At 58.1% G+C, this 16,787-nt stretch overlaps 1 protein-coding gene across 2 annotated transcripts in view; it reads left to right on the forward strand.

The window, feature by feature from the left end:
• The window catches only part of Cdh4 (cadherin 4), a 423,338-nt gene that overhangs the window by 299,250 nt on the left and 107,301 nt on the right, over positions 1–16,787 (forward strand). For both annotated transcript variants that reach the window (XM_042699525.1, XM_042699524.1), the window contains one exon: positions 14,465–14,638. In XM_042699525.1, coding sequence (XP_042555459.1) covers positions 14,465–14,638 — 174 coding nt within the window. The remainder of the gene's footprint in view (positions 1–14,464; positions 14,639–16,787) is intronic.

Here is a 16,787-nt window from a genome sequence, read left to right on the forward strand (position 1 = left end):
GCCCTGAGCAGTGTCAGCGTGAGGAGCCGGGAGGTCCTTGGACGGGCAAAGCAACAGGTCTTCACACTAAGGACTCAATTTTAAACAGACGAAGGGCCAAGGACTGGCTAAGCCATTTAAGAAAGCGAGGCCTGGCTGGGTGCTGAAACCTGCCAAGCCGGGCAGGAAATCAACTACTGAAACCAGAAGTGGAGCTGTGGTTCCAAGTGGTCGAGCACCAGCCTTGAGCAGAAAAGCTCAGGACAATGCTCAGGCTCTGAGTTCAAGCCCCAGACTGACAAAGAAAGAAAGAAAGGAAAGAGGGAGGAAGGAAGGGAGAGAGAGAAGAAAGGAAGGGAGGAAAGAAGGAAAGATAGGGAGGGAAGGAAGGGAGGGAGGGAGGGAGGGAGGGAGGGAGGCAGGGAGGGAGGGAGGCAGGGTGGGAGGGAGGGAGGGAAGGTCTTTCTAGCTAGGTACCAGCGACTCAGTCAGTAATCCTAGCTATTCAGGAGGCTCAGACCCCGGAGGATCTGGGTCAGACTCTTACCTCAAATTAACCAGCAAAAAGCCAGAAATAGAGCTATGGTTCCAGTGGTAGAGCACCAGCTGTACACCAGCAGGCAAGCAAGCAAAGGGCTCTGAGTTCAGCCCTATTACCACCAAAAACACCACATGAATGACAGTCAGGAGAGGGCTGGCAGCAGCCAAAGGAAAACATCCCCTATAGACAAGGACAGACTAAAGGCCACTGCACAAGAAGCACTAACGCAGCAGTGGTACTCACCAGACACTATGTTGGAAATGAACCATAATTTGTGGGGGAGGGGGGCCAGGAGGGAAAAACGGGGAGAAAATGAAGGAAGAGGTGACACTGTTCAAAAAGCAATGCGTTCATGACTTGACTTCTGTAAGTGTAAGCCCTCTGTACATCACCTTTACAATATAAATAATAAAAACAGAAGTAGGACACCGACATTCACTGCTGCCAACTAGCCCTGATTTTTGAGTACACACAGACGAATTTCAAATTTTAACCAGGACTCCACAGTCTTCAATGACTTAAAAGAAAACCAGAATTTGTTTTCTTACCTGCCCTTGAGCCAGAAATCAATAACTAAGAGGATAATTCCATAGATACCGAAGCCAAGTAAAAGTCTCCCCTCAACCTTAGGTGGAGAAGAAGTCGCAAGAAGGTTGGGGATATTTGGAACTGAGTGAAGAAACTGACACACAGCGAAAGCCACGGAAATGGTGCCACTGCGTGCACGCACGAGAAGCCCGGAAGAGGACTCAGCCCTCTGCACACGCAAGCACTTAGGAGAAGTGAGGGAAACGAGCCCAAACACAGACACGAGAGAAAGCAGGCAGCACAGTACAAGGCAGCAGCCAGGCGCCGGTGGCTCAGGCTTGTCCCGCCTTCAGGAGGCTGAGATCGGAGGACGGCAGTTCAAAGCCAGCCCAGGCATGGAAGGTCCGTGAGACTCATAGCTCTGATAAACTACTCAGAAAAATCTAGAGGTGGCACTGTGGCTCGAGCGGTAGAGCGCTAGCCTTGAGCCAAAGAAGCTCAGACATGGCACCCAGGCCCAGAGTTCAAGCCCCAGGACTGGCAAGAAAAAAAGGGGGGACACCATCAGTGGTAAGTTGATTCTGTCAATGACTAAATCGGTCAGGTTGAGCAGGGAAAAGATATTAACTTGGAAATAATTCATTTCATGAGGAAAAGAGGGCCCCCTGAGCAGCCTGTGACCATTAGGAAAATGACTTGGAAAAATTAAAATATACGTGGCTGTGGCTAATGGCCTACACATATCCAACTTACCCTAACTCACCTGGGAAGAAAAGTTGAACTGTTGTGGCTCAAAGAAGGAAAATTGAAGTTTAAATCTATAGCATAAGGAATACATCCCTTTGGCTCTCCTAGTAAGGGCCGCCTAGGTTGTTGGGAGCAATTCAAATGAATCCCACGCAACTTGTCGACAGCGCACAAGTCTTATCTCAAACTTTCATAGGCCTTGTGTCTTCAGCAAGAACTTCACCCAAAATGAAGAGGCGGCATGTCTGAAACTCTACAGGAGTTATTACAGCTGGAACCTCACTCCTGCTGACAAAAGCCAGGTCCAGACTAGGATAACTCTACCCACAGCAGAAACAAAAATCACAACTGAAAGGTGATTATAAGTCAGTCTTTCCCATAGGTGGAGGCAAAATAAGCAAAACACAGCCCCGGGGTCATCCATCCTCCTGAAAGATGGGGAAAGGTGCCTTGTCCCTGGCCTTGATAGCTCACCCTTAGGCGCAAAGCCCCACAGCACACCCCAAAACCAACTCTGGGTGGGTTCAGAACCTATAAGCAGAAGACAAGCAATACATCTGGAAAAGGAAGAGGATAACATGGCCTCAGGGCGGTCCGTGACCCAGGAAGCGTCCAGCAGAGAAGCAAAGCGACTGCGGGACTTCAATAAAAATAAGAACTCGGTGCCAGGCACCAGCGGTTCACGTCTATAATCCTAGCTACTGCAGAGGCTGAGATCTGAGACTCTCAGTTCCAAACCAGCTCAGGTACATAAATCCATGAGACTTGTCTCTCCAATGAACAAGCAGAAAGCTAGACTGGAGGCGTGGCTCAAGATGCGGTAGCGCACTCAATCCTTGGCTGAGCAAGAACCTGAGGCCCTAGTTCAAGCACCCGTACTGACACCAAAATAATAATAATAATTAGTTAAAACTTCTGGCCCATGTAACTGTAACCCCTCTGTACAGTATTTTCACAATAAAAAAAAACTTCTGCTCATCAAAACACATACTTAGAGCCGGGCATCAAGACCTGCAATCCTAGTTACTCAGGAGGCCTACAGTTAGAAGCCAGCCCAGGCAGAGGTTTGCTAGACCCCCATCTCCAAAAGTAGGCTAGAGACATGGCTGAAATGGTAGAGACACCACAAAGCAAGCCAAGCAGAAGACAGTAGAAAGGGTAAGGCGGAGCTTGGTGAGAAGGTTTTGCTACAGAGCTGGCAACAAAGCCTCCCAGGCAGAAGACACGGAGGAGCTCAAGTTGAGTGTAAGAGTGAGCTAGAGACTTGAGCGGGCAGTTTGCACAGGAGGAGAGCCTGGTGGGTGGCACCCATGGGGAGGGATGGGTCAGCCATGGGGACCTTCCACCGCATTGCCAGACCTACCAGCATGGCTAACACTAGAAGATTACAACCAAAAGGTTGGTAAGAATGTGGAGCCGTTGCAAGCCTATTAGGCTGTTGGTGGGAGCAAAAGGCTGCCCCTCCCCATTCACAAACAACACCCACAGTGTGTCCAGCGGGACGGTGCTCCTGAAAACCAAAGCTCCCTGTCCCACACCACTAAGAGCAACCGTTACTTGTGACAGCTCAAGCCTAAAAACACCCCAAAACCTGTCACCATGGGGGAGGCTAGGTAAGTTGGAGTAGGTCTCAATGTGGAATACTATACAGCAGTGATAAAGCTCCAACTACAAGTAGGAAAATGAGGGACTCTCACACCTGCCGTGAGGAAAGCAAGCAGGTGGGCACCACGCCATGTGAACACATTCACAGGAAGCTCACCTACCGGCAGCGCTGAAGGTGGAGGCGGGCGAGGCTGCGCTGGGACAAGGAAAAGGGTAGGAGGGAGTCCTGGGGTCAGGGCAGGCGCAGCTCTCCCGTAATTCACTTGTTTGCGTGCATTTGGTGGGGGGACAGAGGACGGTGCCACATATAGTTGGTTGTTCAACCATGGGCTGCTGTTTTCAACACGCACCACGGGTTTTCTGGCTGAGCTTCAAGAAAGCAGGTCACAAGCTAGAGGCAGGGTAAGCAGAGCTATGTTACAGAAGGTTCTAGAGAGGAAAATGGCCTCCTGCTAAGCAGGGTCCACAGCGTTAAAGTCCCAGGGAAGCTCATGAAAAGGAGCCTTGAAACATCTGTCAGGGTAGGTTGTCCGGGACCCTGATTCCTCAGTCCTGCACACCTCTGCCTCTCCATGGCGTTCCTCTGTGTGTGTGTGTGTGTGTGTGTGTGTGTGTGTGTGTGTGTGTGTGTGTGTGTGTGTGTGTGGCCTCCTCTCGCATGGCATTCCTCTGTGTGTGTGTGTGTGTGTGTGTGTGTGTGTGTGTGTGTGTGTGTGGCCTCCTCTCGCATGGCATTCCTCTGTGTGTGTGTGTGTGTGTGTGTGTGTGTGTGTGTGTGTGTGTGGCCTCCTCTCGCATGGCATTCCTCTGTGTGTGTGTGTGTGTGTGTGTGTGTGTGTGGCCTCTGCCGTCCATTGCTTCTGTTTACCAAGCTGGCTCTACGGCTAGATGAACCACAGAAATCTGGCAAGTTCTGTGTCTCCTCCCCTGGCCTCTCCCGGCGGCTATTAAAGGGGTCCTCTCTGAGGGTGTGGCGCACGGTGCCAGGATCTGGAAGAGTTCTTGTGCAGTCTTGCAGGAGAGCTGATAGCAATTCAATTAGGCAATGCAAATGAGGTCACATGTTTCCCACGGGAGTGCTGAGTTGCGCTGGAGGAATCCGGGCAACATTCGGCCTCACAGTCAATACCAAAGCGGTGGCTCGCCGGCTGTGGCCGTGTGCCGGCCGCCGCAGCGCCGGAGCGTGGCACCGACACCTGCAGGTAGCATTTGCAGGAATCTGACCTGGGGACACACAGCGTCTGGAAGAATGGGTTCGGCCAGGTAGCTCCGGCAGCGCTGCAGGCTCATGGGTCTTGCAGAGAGGTGCCCCAGACTCCCGTACCAGGGAGTGTGGCTGTGTTTGGAGACCGTGGAGTTAGAAAAGAGAGGGTCTGGGGCAGCTCAACCCAATGAGACCGTGCCCTTGTGAGAAGGGGAGCTGGCCCAGACCCGGGCAGACGCCAGGCGAAGGTACATCCTGGCCCTGCCCTGCCCCGCTGCAGTCCCCAAGCTGGACTCCAAGCATCACTCAAAGAACAGAGTGGCAGGTCTGCAGGGGAGGGGCCCCGTGGGGCTCCGCCCACAGCTGCCCTCGGGCCCCGCCCACACCTCCCTCAGCCTTCCAGAGCTGCCAGCACCTGGAGGGACATTTTCTCTCTGACAGACACCAACACGAACCGTTCCACTCCGTTCTGCGCGAGCGCCAGAATGAGTAATACTTTTTTTTTCCTAACTTGCTCACTTAATTGAATTTTTTCACTGTGAACATGTTTTCTTCTGTAAACTGAAGGGCAGTTTTGTTTACAGATTTTCTAACTTCACATAATTTCCCTAACTCTCTAGGGATCGGCACGCGGGGCACGTGGTGATCTCTGCGGCTCTCTTGGGTGGGGTTGGTGGGAGGCCAGGCAGGGAGGCAGTGCTCTACGGCCAGGCCTGGATGGTGCCGGGGAGGAGCCCACGGCGGCCACACCAGCCCAGCTCGGTGTGCCAGGGCGAGGCTCTCCTGCTCTGCACACGCCCACAGCAGAGCTGGGCAGGAGTGCGGCGGCCAGGCACTCCCGCGGGGGTCCTGGCAGTGGCCTCGGGTGAGGACCCTGGGCACAGCCAGGGACGCGCGGTGCCTCGCTCCCGCGTGTGCAATGAGGATGATACCAGCTCCCGCCGTCCCTCGTTACACAGACACAGGTGTGAGAGCACAGCCATTGCCATCATGCCCGTAGACGCCTGGCATGGAGCCTTCGAGCCAGACCTTGCTCCCACGCGGGTGCAGTGGAGAATGGCCTCTGTCCCGCGAGGAGGCCTGGTGCCCGCCTCGGGAGCCTGACCTCGGGAGCCTGAGCGCAGGGCTCCGACCTGCCACAGCCCCCGCGGGCACAGCACCCGTCTCCCGGCTGGGGCTTGCGACGCGAGACTCCCTTCCTAGACCATCACCCTGGCAGGTGCCTATGCAAAATGGCTTGCGTGTGCTGCGTGCAGGGTGCGGTGTCTTCCCGTGGTTTTATTTTGTGTTTGTTAAATACCATTTTATTCTGTCTGTCCTTAGCTACCATGGAAACAAGCTAGAAGCTTCCAAACCATACCCTAGCTAGACAGTTTAAAGCACATGCTTGCAGTCAAGGTATGTCATAAAGGAGGCCGGGGATTGGGGAGGAGCGTCTGCCTGTGTGAGGAGTCGCATCCTTTTCTAGAAGAAAGGAGGGAAGAAAGGAAGGAGGGAGAGAGGGAGGAGGGAAGGAAAGGAAAGGAAGGAAAGAGGGAGAAAAGGAAGGACGGAAGGAAGGAAGCAAGCAAGCAAGGAAGGGAAATGGAAGGAAGGAAGGAAAGGAGGGAGGGAGGGAGGGCGGAGGGAAGGAGGGAAGAAAGGCAAAGAGAGGGAGAGATGCGATCTATTTGTGCTCAGTTAAAACCCCGCCCGGCGTGGCACTGCAGGTGTGGGGCGCCGGGTCATTTCTTTACTGAAGCACGTTGTGCTCAGAGCCCTGAGGAAGTGAAGTGGAAGATGGGGAGGCCGACCCACGGAGCAAGCCAGAAACAGCCCTGATATCTGGGGAAGAAACCTCCTTTTCTGCCATTCCGATGGAAGCCATGGGCAGGATGCAAGCCAGGATGCAGGAATTCACGTCACGTTCCAAATGTTCCCTTTGGACTGCGGGTCCCAGTGTGGCCATAGCCCAGGCCCTACCAGCCGGTGCTCTGTGTGTGGCTGGAATGGGCCATGTGTCCCGAGTCCTGAGCCATCCAGGCCAGCAGGGACGGGAGGTGACCGGAGGAGGCACGGAGGCTCTGCGCCCGCTGTGCTGTGTGAGGGGGCGCAGGGGCGGCAGCCGGGCGCAGGGTGACCGGGGTGCAGTGATCAAGGAGGCAGCGGGAGCCAGCGGCTGCTGAGCTCAGTGAAAAGGGGGGGGGGGGACGGGGGGGGAGCGGTCTGTTGTCAAGGTCCTCGGCCACCATGCTGCTCAGGGCAGCACCTAGGGCTATGCAAAGTGGCTCTGGGAGCTGTGTGTACACATGCACGCGCGCGCGCATACACACACACACACACACCACAGAGCATGCGCAAGGTGCTGCTTCCCTCTCCACTCTGCAACCGTAAGAGGAAAGCAAAGCCTCACCCTGGCGTGGCCGCCCCCAGCATCCGAACACATAAAATTCTCTGGTCTCAGCCTCTCCTGTCAGTCAACTTCCCGTTCCCACCAGAACCTTGGGGACCCCCTCTGCCCCTGCTGCCTGCATTCCTCCCCACGGCTTCTTGATGGAATTACTTCCCATGCTCTCTGCCCTGCCTGGGAAAGCAAAGGAGCAGGGAAATCAGAGAGGCAAGAAACCCGTGCCCACCCTCCACGTGCTCCACGCCTTTATCTGCCCTTGCACATCGGAACTGCAGGCCCACGCCTACCAAGACTTCCCTCCGGTCACGGTTCGCAGGGCGGTGCTGCCACTCAGAAAGATTACATCTCCCGAGCGCCCGTCTCTTTCTCGGGATGAAAGCCACGCCTGCCTCTGACTAGGCGGGGGAGGGGCTGGCGTGGCCTGGGGGGACGTCGGTCGCTCAAGGTTCCCACGCGTGGCCTCCATTGAGCAGCTGGGTGCACGCCATCCCTTTTCTCAACACCGGAGGGCTGCTTCCAGTGGGGTCACCATGGGGGTGGGGCGTGAGGGACCTCGCAGCTCACTTCCAGTGGGGTCACCGTGGGGGAGGGGGTAAGGGATCTCGCAGCTCGCTTCCAGTGGGGTCACCGTGGGGGGGGTGAGGGACCTCGCAGCTCTCTTCCAGTGGGGTCACCATGGGGGTGGGGCATGAGGGACCTCGCAGCTCTCTTCCAGTGGGGTCACCGTGGGGGGGGGGCGTGAGGGACCTCGCAGCTCGCTTCCAGTGGGGTCACCGTGGGTGGGGGGGCGTGAGGGACCTCGCAGCTCTCTTCCAGTGGGGTCACCGTGGGTGGGGGGGGGGGGGCGTGAGGGATCTCGCAGCTCGCTTCCAGTGGGGTCACCATGGGGAGGGGCGTGAGGGATCTCGCAGCTCGCTTCCAGTGGGGTCACCGTGGGGGGGGTGAGGGACCTCGCAGCTCTCTTCCAGTGGGGTCACCGTGGGGGTGGGGCATGAGGGACCTCGCAGCTCGCTTCCAGTGGGGTCACCGTGGGGAGGGGCGTGAGGGACCTCGCAGCTCTCTTCCAGCGGGGTCACCGGGGGGGGGTGAGGGATCTCGCAGCTCTCTTCCAGCGGGGTCACCGTGGGGGGGTGTGTGTGAGGGACCTCGCAGCTCGCTTCCAGTGGGGTCACCGTGGGGGGGCGTGAGGGATCTCGCAGCTCTCTTCCAGCGGGGTCACCGTGGGGAGGGGCGTGAGGGACCTCGCAGCTCTCTTCCAGCGGGGTCACCATGGGAGGGCGTGAGGGATCTCGCAGCTCTCTTCCAGCGGGGTCTCCGTGGGGGGGGGGGGCGTGAGGGATCTCACAGCTCTCTTCCAGCGGGGTCACCGTGGGGGGGGGGGTGTGAGGGACCTCGCAGCTCTCTTCCAGCAGGGTCACCGTGGGGGGGCATGAGGGACCTCGCAGCTCTCTTCCAGTGGGGTCACCGTGGGGGGGGCGTGAGGGACCTCGCAGCTCTCTTCCAGCGGGGTCACCGTGGGGGGGGGGCGTGAGGGATCTCGCAGCTCTCTTCCAGCGGGGTCACCGTGGGGGGGGGCGTGAGGGACCTCGCAGCTCTCTTCCAGTGGGGTCACCATGGGGGGGGGCGTGAGGGATCTCGCAGCTCTCTTCCAGTGGGGTCACCGTGGGGAGGGGCGTGAGGGACCTCGCAGCTCTCTTCCAGTGGGGTCACCGTGGGGGGGGCGTGAGGGACCTCGCAGCTCACTTCCAGTGGGGTCACCATGGGGGGGCGTGAGGGACCTCGCAGCTCTCTTCCAGTGGGGTCACCGTGGGGGGGCGTGAGGGACCTCGCAGCTCGCTTCCTGTGGGATCACCGTGGGGGGGGGGGCGTGAGGGACCTCGCAGCTCGCTTCCAGTGGGGTCACCGTGGGGGGGCGTGAGGGACCTCGCAGCTCTCTTCCAGTGGGGTCTCCGTGGGGGGGGGGGGGCGTGAGGGATCTCGCAGCTCTCTTCCAGTGGGGTCACCGTGGGTGGGGGGGCGTGAGGGATCTCGCAGCTCTCTTCCAGTGGGGTCACCGTGGGTGGGGGGGCGTGAGGGATCTCACAGCTCTCTTCCAGCGGGGTCACCGTGGGTGGGGGGGCGTGAGGGATCTCGCAGCTTGCTTCCAGTGGGGTCACCGTGGGGGGGGGGCGTGAGGGATCTCGCAGCTCGCTTCCAGCGGGGTCACCATGGGGGGGCGTGAGGGATCTCGCAGCTCTCTTCCAGCGGGGTCTCCGTGGGGGGGGGGGGGGCGTGAGGGACCTCGCAGCTCGCTTCCAGTGGGGTCACCGTGGGGGGGGGGCGTGAGGGACCTCGCAGCTCGCTTCCAGCGGGGTCACCATGGGGGGGCGTGAGGGACCTCGCAGCTCTCTTCCAGTGGGGTCACCGTGGGGGCGGGGGCGTGAGGGACCTCGCAGCTCTCTTCCAGTGGGGTCACCGGGGGGGGTGAGGGACCTCGCAGCTCGCTTCCAGTGGGGTCACCGTGGGGGGGGCGTGAGGGACCTCGCAGCTCTCTTCCAGTGGGGTCACCGGGGGGGGGTGAGGGATCTCGCAGCTCTCTTCCAGTGGGGTCACCGTGGGGGGGGCGTGAGGGACCTCGCAGCTCTCTTCCAGCGGGGTCACCGTGGGGGGGGGGGGTGAGGGATCTCGCAGCTCTCTTCCAGTGGGGTCACCGTGGGGGGGGGGCGTGAGGGACCTCGCAGCTCTCTTCCAGTGGGGCCACCATGGAGGGGGGGGGGGGGCGTGAGGGACCTCGCAGCTCTCTTCCAGCGGGGTCACCGTGGGGGGGGCGTGAGGGACCTCGCAGCTCTCTTCCAGCGGGGTCACCGTGGGGGGGGCGTGAGGGACCTCGCAGCTCGCATCTGTCGTGTCATCCCCGGGCAGGGCACCCAGCCTGTACCCAGCCTTGTCCTCTCTACCCAGCCCACCAGTGAGTAGAAACCCGGTGCTGGCCTGCTCTGGGGATGTTCAAAGCAGTTTCCACACTCAGGCTGCGATTAGGGGCGACAGCTTCGGCCAGGGAACCACAGCATGCTCGCTGTTCCTAGGAGCTGTGTGGAGGTACCAGGTGCCCAGGCCTGTACCTGTGCCCAGCACTCTGAGTCCTGGCTCTGCTGTCCTGGCCATTCTGGGACCATGGGTGGGTCAGACCTCACCAGGTCCTGCATGAGAGGGGACAGTTGCATGACTGTGTGCAGCATTGTAGTACGTGTACTTGATTTGGGGGGCTGGGCACCCTGCAGAGCCCTGGCCCCCTATGAGAAGCCTGGCACGTGGTATCCGGAAGGTGTGGAGTGGGGTGCACTGCCTGTGCTTTTATCAAAAGGAAGTTGGGGAAATATTGATCCAATTCCCACTGTGAACCAGCCAGCACTACCTCAGACCAAAATGGGGCATGCACGCATGCGCACATACCATACACACACACGCACACACACACACGCACGCATACACACACCCCTGTGCAGGGAGTGTCTTCTCCACAGCAGACTCAATTCTCCCACTCCCCACACAGCCGCACGCGGATGTTTTATGGGATCACCCACTGACTTAAAAGCAGGGCTCCTGCTCCACTGCTCGGAATTCTGTGCTCTGCACGGATGAGTGGGCTAAGTAATAGAGAAAGGTGATCAATTATAACTTGGTGCATACAGATGGGGTGAGGATGATTACATTCTTCCCATTGCTCTCTCTCCCTCTTTACCCTCCACCCCCCCTTCAGGAAAAAAAAGTGATCATTTAAAGGCTGCCCTGGGTCTGTGTGCATTATTCATCTCTCCCTTGCGAGTGGCGCTGGGACGGAACACGGTTTCTTGGTGACATTGAGCGGCCCCTGGGGACCTCACCCAGAGTCACAGTCAATCACACAGAGAACAGCCGGTACAAGAGCTGGGCAGGCAGAGCCACGGAAGCAAACAAGGGCCCAGACCCGGCGCCTTCCATCACGGGGACTTGGGGTGCTCCCCACCTCCCACCGCGGGGACTTAGGGTGCTGCCCACCTCCCACCGCGGGGACTTGGGGTGCTGCCCGCCTCCCACCGCGGGGACTTGGGGTGCTGCCCGGTTTTTGAGCATAATTTGGGGGCCTACAACGTCCAGAGGAGATTGAAGAGTATCTTCCCCTCGCCCCTGTCCACCATCTTTCCCTGAAACTCCAGTATCAAGCTGGAGGATGCTGTCACACGGTCCCTGGAACGAGAAAGGACAGCTGGGTTCGAGACAGGGCTGGAGAGCCTTCTAGAAGGACCCACCAGGCCCAGACACGTTAACCTGAAAGGATTGCGGGGCTCCATCCTGGCCCGGCCTGGCCCTCTTGAGTCCATGCTGACCCGGGAGCACAGGATCTCCACGAGGCCGCATCCAAGCTCTAAAGTGAAGCTCCTGGCGGGAGTGTCCAGCAGGGGCTAGCATGCCAGCCAGGGACCGTTCCTTGCCTCAGTTTCCCCCTGAGGAAACTGCCATGCAGTTACTGGAGACAGAGGATGCACACGGCCCACATAGATGAGCGCCACCTGACCCGCCCACGGCCACGGAGGGGAAGGGCAGCGGAGCCAGCACGGGCCACCTGGGCACGGGTTCTAGGCTCAGGCAGCCGATGTCCACGCGGTTCTCTGAGGGTCAGCGAGCATGCCCCGGTAGAAGATGTCACCTCACAACACAGCCTGCAGAGAATGAGACATCCCGTGGAAAACAGGCCACAAAGGAAAATGGCAGAGAGACAATTTAGGGCTTTGCAAATGAGTCTGGATTCTGAGTAACGGCTTCCAGTCGAAGGACAGGCTGGAGCCATGACCGGAGGCCAGGGAGCGGGAGGTGGCCTCACCACTGGCCGCAGGCTGCCCTCGGCGCCGTGGCCAGCAAACCTGGTGCAGACTCAAGGAGGGATGAAGATGCGGAGCGGACGCATGGAGACCTAGGGGAAAGGCAGCAGTGCTCCCAGGGGAACGGCTGCAGACCCAGCCTCTCCTCCTCTGACAAGCACAGCTATCTGCGCAGCCTCGGCCAGCCGGGCCCCAGAGGCCAGCAGGGAGGGTGAAGCCGCGTGTCAAGCTCACGTGCTTCGTGTACACGCGCAGGCCCATCCACCTCCGTATGAGCACAGATACGAGTTCACACGCATGGACCTGCCCTGCCCTGCCCTGCTGTGACGGTACAGGTGGCCTTCGCATCCTCACCCAACACACCCGCATCGTCACTGAGGAGCGTGGAACCAAGCGTGACAGGTGTCCTCTGTGTGGCGGGCAGTGTGCGGTTCATCATCGCTGCACTTAGGCACGGGTGTCTGTGATGATCTGTGACACTCAGCAGAGCACACCAGGCGCCCACCAACCGCCACGGACGCTGGCCTTCCACAGAAGTGGGCGTGCCTTCCAGCAGAAGCCGGTGCGGCTCTGGCATCGCCTCTCACCAGATTGTTACTACATTTGTCTCACAGCTTTAAAATAGTAGCAAATACGTGCCATTTATTTAAACAACACTAGGGAAATTAATGCCGTGCAAGCCTTTCCTAAGCACATGAAGATGGAGCAGGCTGTGTTCACGGCTGTCGGGCCCGCTGCACGCTGCTGAGGCTGAGGTGCAGAGCCCCAGGCTGTGGTGGCAGGGATGCTGTCCTGCAGAGGAGGGGCCCCCCCAGGCTCCTCCCACCACCTCAGCACAGACCAGCCACTTGCCAAGTCTCACTGGCTGTCCACAGCAGACAGACCTACTAACCCTTCCCTGCCTTGGATGCCTGGCCAGTGCCGTTATTGCTGGTACTGAGGTTTGAACTCAGGGCCTCAGGCTTGCCAGGCAGGTGCTCTGCCACTTGAGCCATGCCATTGGCTCTTTTTTGCAAAAAAAAGATTGTGTGTGTGTGTGTGTGTGTGTGTGTGTGTGTGTGTGTGTGTGTGTAAGTTGGGTCTGCAGACTTTTGGGAAAAGGCAGTGGAAAGGACTCTGCCCACAGAGGGCAGGGGTGAGCCCATCAAACGCCCCGGCCTGGTCTGTTACAGCCGAGGTGAGACCCCACCATGACTGAGGCGAAGCTGATGCCCCCCCCGCCCGCCCGGTCCCTCTGCCTGGGCCATCCGAGCGCCTGTCTGCTCTCCAAACCAACATTCTGTGTGCAGTATGACCTTCGGAAAACACTGAAGGTGAACAGAACCAAGCAAGATAAGTGGCGTGAAGCCTGCTGTGGATGAAGAGGAGCAGAGCCTGGGTAATGGTGTTTCCTCCCGTTGCTTTCTCCATCCATGGCTCACGACACCACATCCTCTGGCGCCCTTTCTGCACTTACTAACATTTCACGGATGCACATGGGTGTCAGCATCTTCAACGGGCAGCTTTAAGGACTCCGGTGCCCCAGACGGAGCACCTGTTACCTTCAGGCATCTGGACTTCCCCGGGGGTTTTCACTCTGGTGAAAGCATCTGCAGTGCACACCTTTAGAGACACACCCTTGTCGGGCCTCAGTGGGACCGATGGGCAGCCGAGCGGCTGAGCGTTGCCGAGGGTGGAGCCACGGGGACACCGGCCTCACTGCGGTGGTTCGGCATGCCTTCACTGGTATCTAGGGTGCAGAAATATGGTGACTCGGCCCCGCACCCTGTGGCTCTCTGGATGCAAACAGCACTAGGTGGCAGATCTTCCACGCGTACCCCACCCCCTCCTCGGAGGAGCACAGCACCCTCCCCCCAGGAGGATTAATTTTGCTTCCTCTAGTTAATTTCATAGGTGAAAAGGATTTAGCACTTGAATTTGCATCTTTGATTCGAGAAGACGTGAACCTTTTTCCTAAGCGTATTGATCGGTAACATTCATGTGGCTGTAAATCGTCTATTCATGTCCTTTACCTGTCATGAAGAAAAGATTCCACTTTTTATCTTACCAGTCGGTGAGGGTGCCTCACGTGGAGGCTATTAACTCTGCCATGATTTTCCTGTTACCCTCCATGGGAGTATGTTTTTATACATAGGAGATTTAGGTTAAAATGTGTCCATCTTTTCCTTTGTGGTTGCTTCCGTTGCTTTTGGATTTTAAGGCCCTAATCTGGCTCAGCAGCAATACACGAGGCCCTGATCCAAGGCCCAGCACCAAAACAAAGTTAAAAGGGAATAAAAGCCCTTATCCACACTACTGTGGAAGGAGCCAGCTGCATGTCCTCCCTTTCAGGGGTTCCTTCCTGCTGTTTATCCTGTGATCAGCGCTAGACACACCTGTTGGTGGATGACGTCTCTTGTTTGGGACAGGGCCTCGTTGTGTGGCCTGGACTGTCCTCCACCTCAGCCTCCTGAGCACTGGGACTACAGGCGTGCACTACTACACTCAGCTTCAAGTGATTCTTTTTTCCTGACACTGTGTGTTATGTGTCTTTTCTTTATTGATCCCAGCTAACACAGATTAACAGAGGCTTGTGGGGGTTTGTTCCCTTTGTGCAGAATTAACCAGACTTCTTTGATTCTTCTCCTCTGCAGAAAGGGCAGACGAGTGTGGTTCTGGCCCCCTCTCAGCCCCCTCGGGACATGCTGCTGCCGTGGGCCCAGCCCCAGAGCTCCAGAGGCCTGAGGCGGCAGAAGCGGGACTGGGTCATCCCCCCCATCAACGTGCCGGAGAACTCGCGAGGCCCCTTCCCGCAGCAGCTTGTGAGGGTAAGTGCCCACCCCCTTCCAGGGGAAAGGCAGCTATCTTCCTGGGTGCTTTGGGGCAGGGCGCCAGGGCCCAGGAGGGGGGACAGGAAACCTCCCTGGCCCCACCCACCCTCTTGAGTTTGGGGAGCCTTCTCTCTGGGTCGCTTACGGATCGCCATCTTGTGTGTGAAGCAGGGGTGGAGGGGGGGGCCAGGGAGGGAGGGCCTTGACCTCTGACCTCTGCCTGAGGTCCAACTGTCTCCACTGTTCCCTGTGAATTGGTGGCATGTTGAGATCTTGCAGGTGTGCAGATGAGGCCCAAGACACAGGACTGTTCTGTGGCCATGTTGTTCTTTGTTGGGCTGTTCCATGGCCAGGCTGTTCTGTGGTGGACTGTTCCATGACCGCATTGTTCTGTGGCCATGTTGTTTTGTGGCCGGCTCTCCCGTGGCCGGGCCCTCCCGTGACCGGGCCCTTCCGTGTTGCTCCACACGCTCACGCAGGGCCACTGCCCCCAGCAGCCACCAAGGGTGCTTTTTTCTACAGATGGAATTCATCTTACAGATTTGTATGTCTATAATCAAGACCATCAACTGGCATTTTCTTCTTCCCCTTAAAGGAAATTGCAACTAACTCTGATGGTAATTTGATGCAGTGATGGTGGGAATTGTATCAGATAACTTCCATCCTCTGTGGCAAAGCCTCACCCCTGCCCACCACTAGGCGCGAGGGTCCCTGAGCCTTGCACAGGGCTGCCTTCCTCACACGGATGAGCCTGGTCTGTGTTTCTCGCTTCTGCTGCTGCACGGGCCAGTCTGGTATTGGAGCGCAGATGCGCTGTCCGAGCCCCAGCCCCGCTCTCCCCTCCCTGGCCGCGAGCCTGGTAGGCAGGTTATGCAGAGCAGAAACTCTAGTGTTGGCGCACGTGGCGTGAGCGCGCAGGCCCATGTGCACGGAGGCCAGAGCTGCGTCCCCTGCCCCGGGGCCGCCTCACAGATGGGGCTGGCGCAGTACCCACACCTGCGCTGCCCCTCAGGCTTCTGGGCTTGGGGGGGCAGCTTTCAGGGGACACACACACCACACGCCCAGGCCCCTGGCCAGGCCCTGTCCACACCGATGCTAACAATGACCCTCGTGCTGTGGCTGGTGACAGGGCCGTGGGCTGCACCACAGCCACAGCCTCCACACCCCGAGGTATTGTCTCTATCTGGCTGTCTTCTACAGCACATGGTTCTCGTTTGCTTACTTAAGGTGACTCATCTGCATTAAAAATAAGCTCATTCAGAAGAGGCTTCCTACCTGACAATGCCTAGCACCGTGTGTTCTTTGTGAAGAAGTTAGTCTTTACAGCAAAAAAAGGCAAAGAAAACAGAGCTGAGGAGTCCTCCCTCAGACCTGGAGGCCACCCTGGGAGCGTGCAAGGGGAGATGCAAGGGGAGATGCAGTGTGAGCGTGCAGAGGGAGATGCAGTGTAAGCATGTGAGGGGAGATGCAGTGTGATAGTGTGAGGGGAGATGCAGTGTGAGCGTGTGAGGGGAGATGCAGTGTGAGAGTGTGAGGGGAGATGCAGTGTGAGCGTGTGAGGGGAGATGCAGTGTGAGAGTGTGAGGGGAGATGCAGTGTGAGCGTGTGAGGGGAGATGCAGTGTGAGCGTGTGAGGGGAGATGCAGTGTGAGAGTGTGAGGGGAGATGCAGTGTGAGCGTGTGAGGGGAGATGCAGTGTGAGAGTGTGAGGGGAGATGCAGTGTGAGCGTGTGAGGGGAGATGCAGTGTGAGCGTGCAGAGGGAGATGCAGTGTGAGCGTATGAGGGGAGATGCAGTGTGAACGTGCAGAGGGAGATGCAGTGTGAGCGTGTGAGGGGAGATGCAGTGTGAGCGTGCAGAGGGAGATGCAGTGTGAGCGTGCAGAGGGAGATGCAGTGTGAGCGTGCAGAGGGAGATGCAGTGTGAGCGTGCAGAGGGAGATGCAGTGTGAGCGTGTGAGGGGAGATGCAGTGTGAGCATGCAGAGGGAGATGCAGTGTGAGCGTGCGAGGGGAGATGCAGTGTGAGCGTGTGAGGGGAGATGCAGTGTGAGCGTGTGAGGGGAGATGCAGTGTGAGAGTGTGAGGGGAGATGCAGTGTGAGCATGTGAGGGGAGATGCAGTGTGAGCGTGTGAGGGGAGATGCAG

The sequence above is a fragment of the Dipodomys spectabilis genome, unplaced genomic scaffold, assembly GCF_019054845.1.
Source record: "Dipodomys spectabilis isolate Male_0828 unplaced genomic scaffold, ASM1905484v1 ptg000257l, whole genome shotgun sequence".
Taxonomy (NCBI): Eukaryota; Metazoa; Chordata; class Mammalia; order Rodentia; family Heteromyidae; genus Dipodomys; species Dipodomys spectabilis.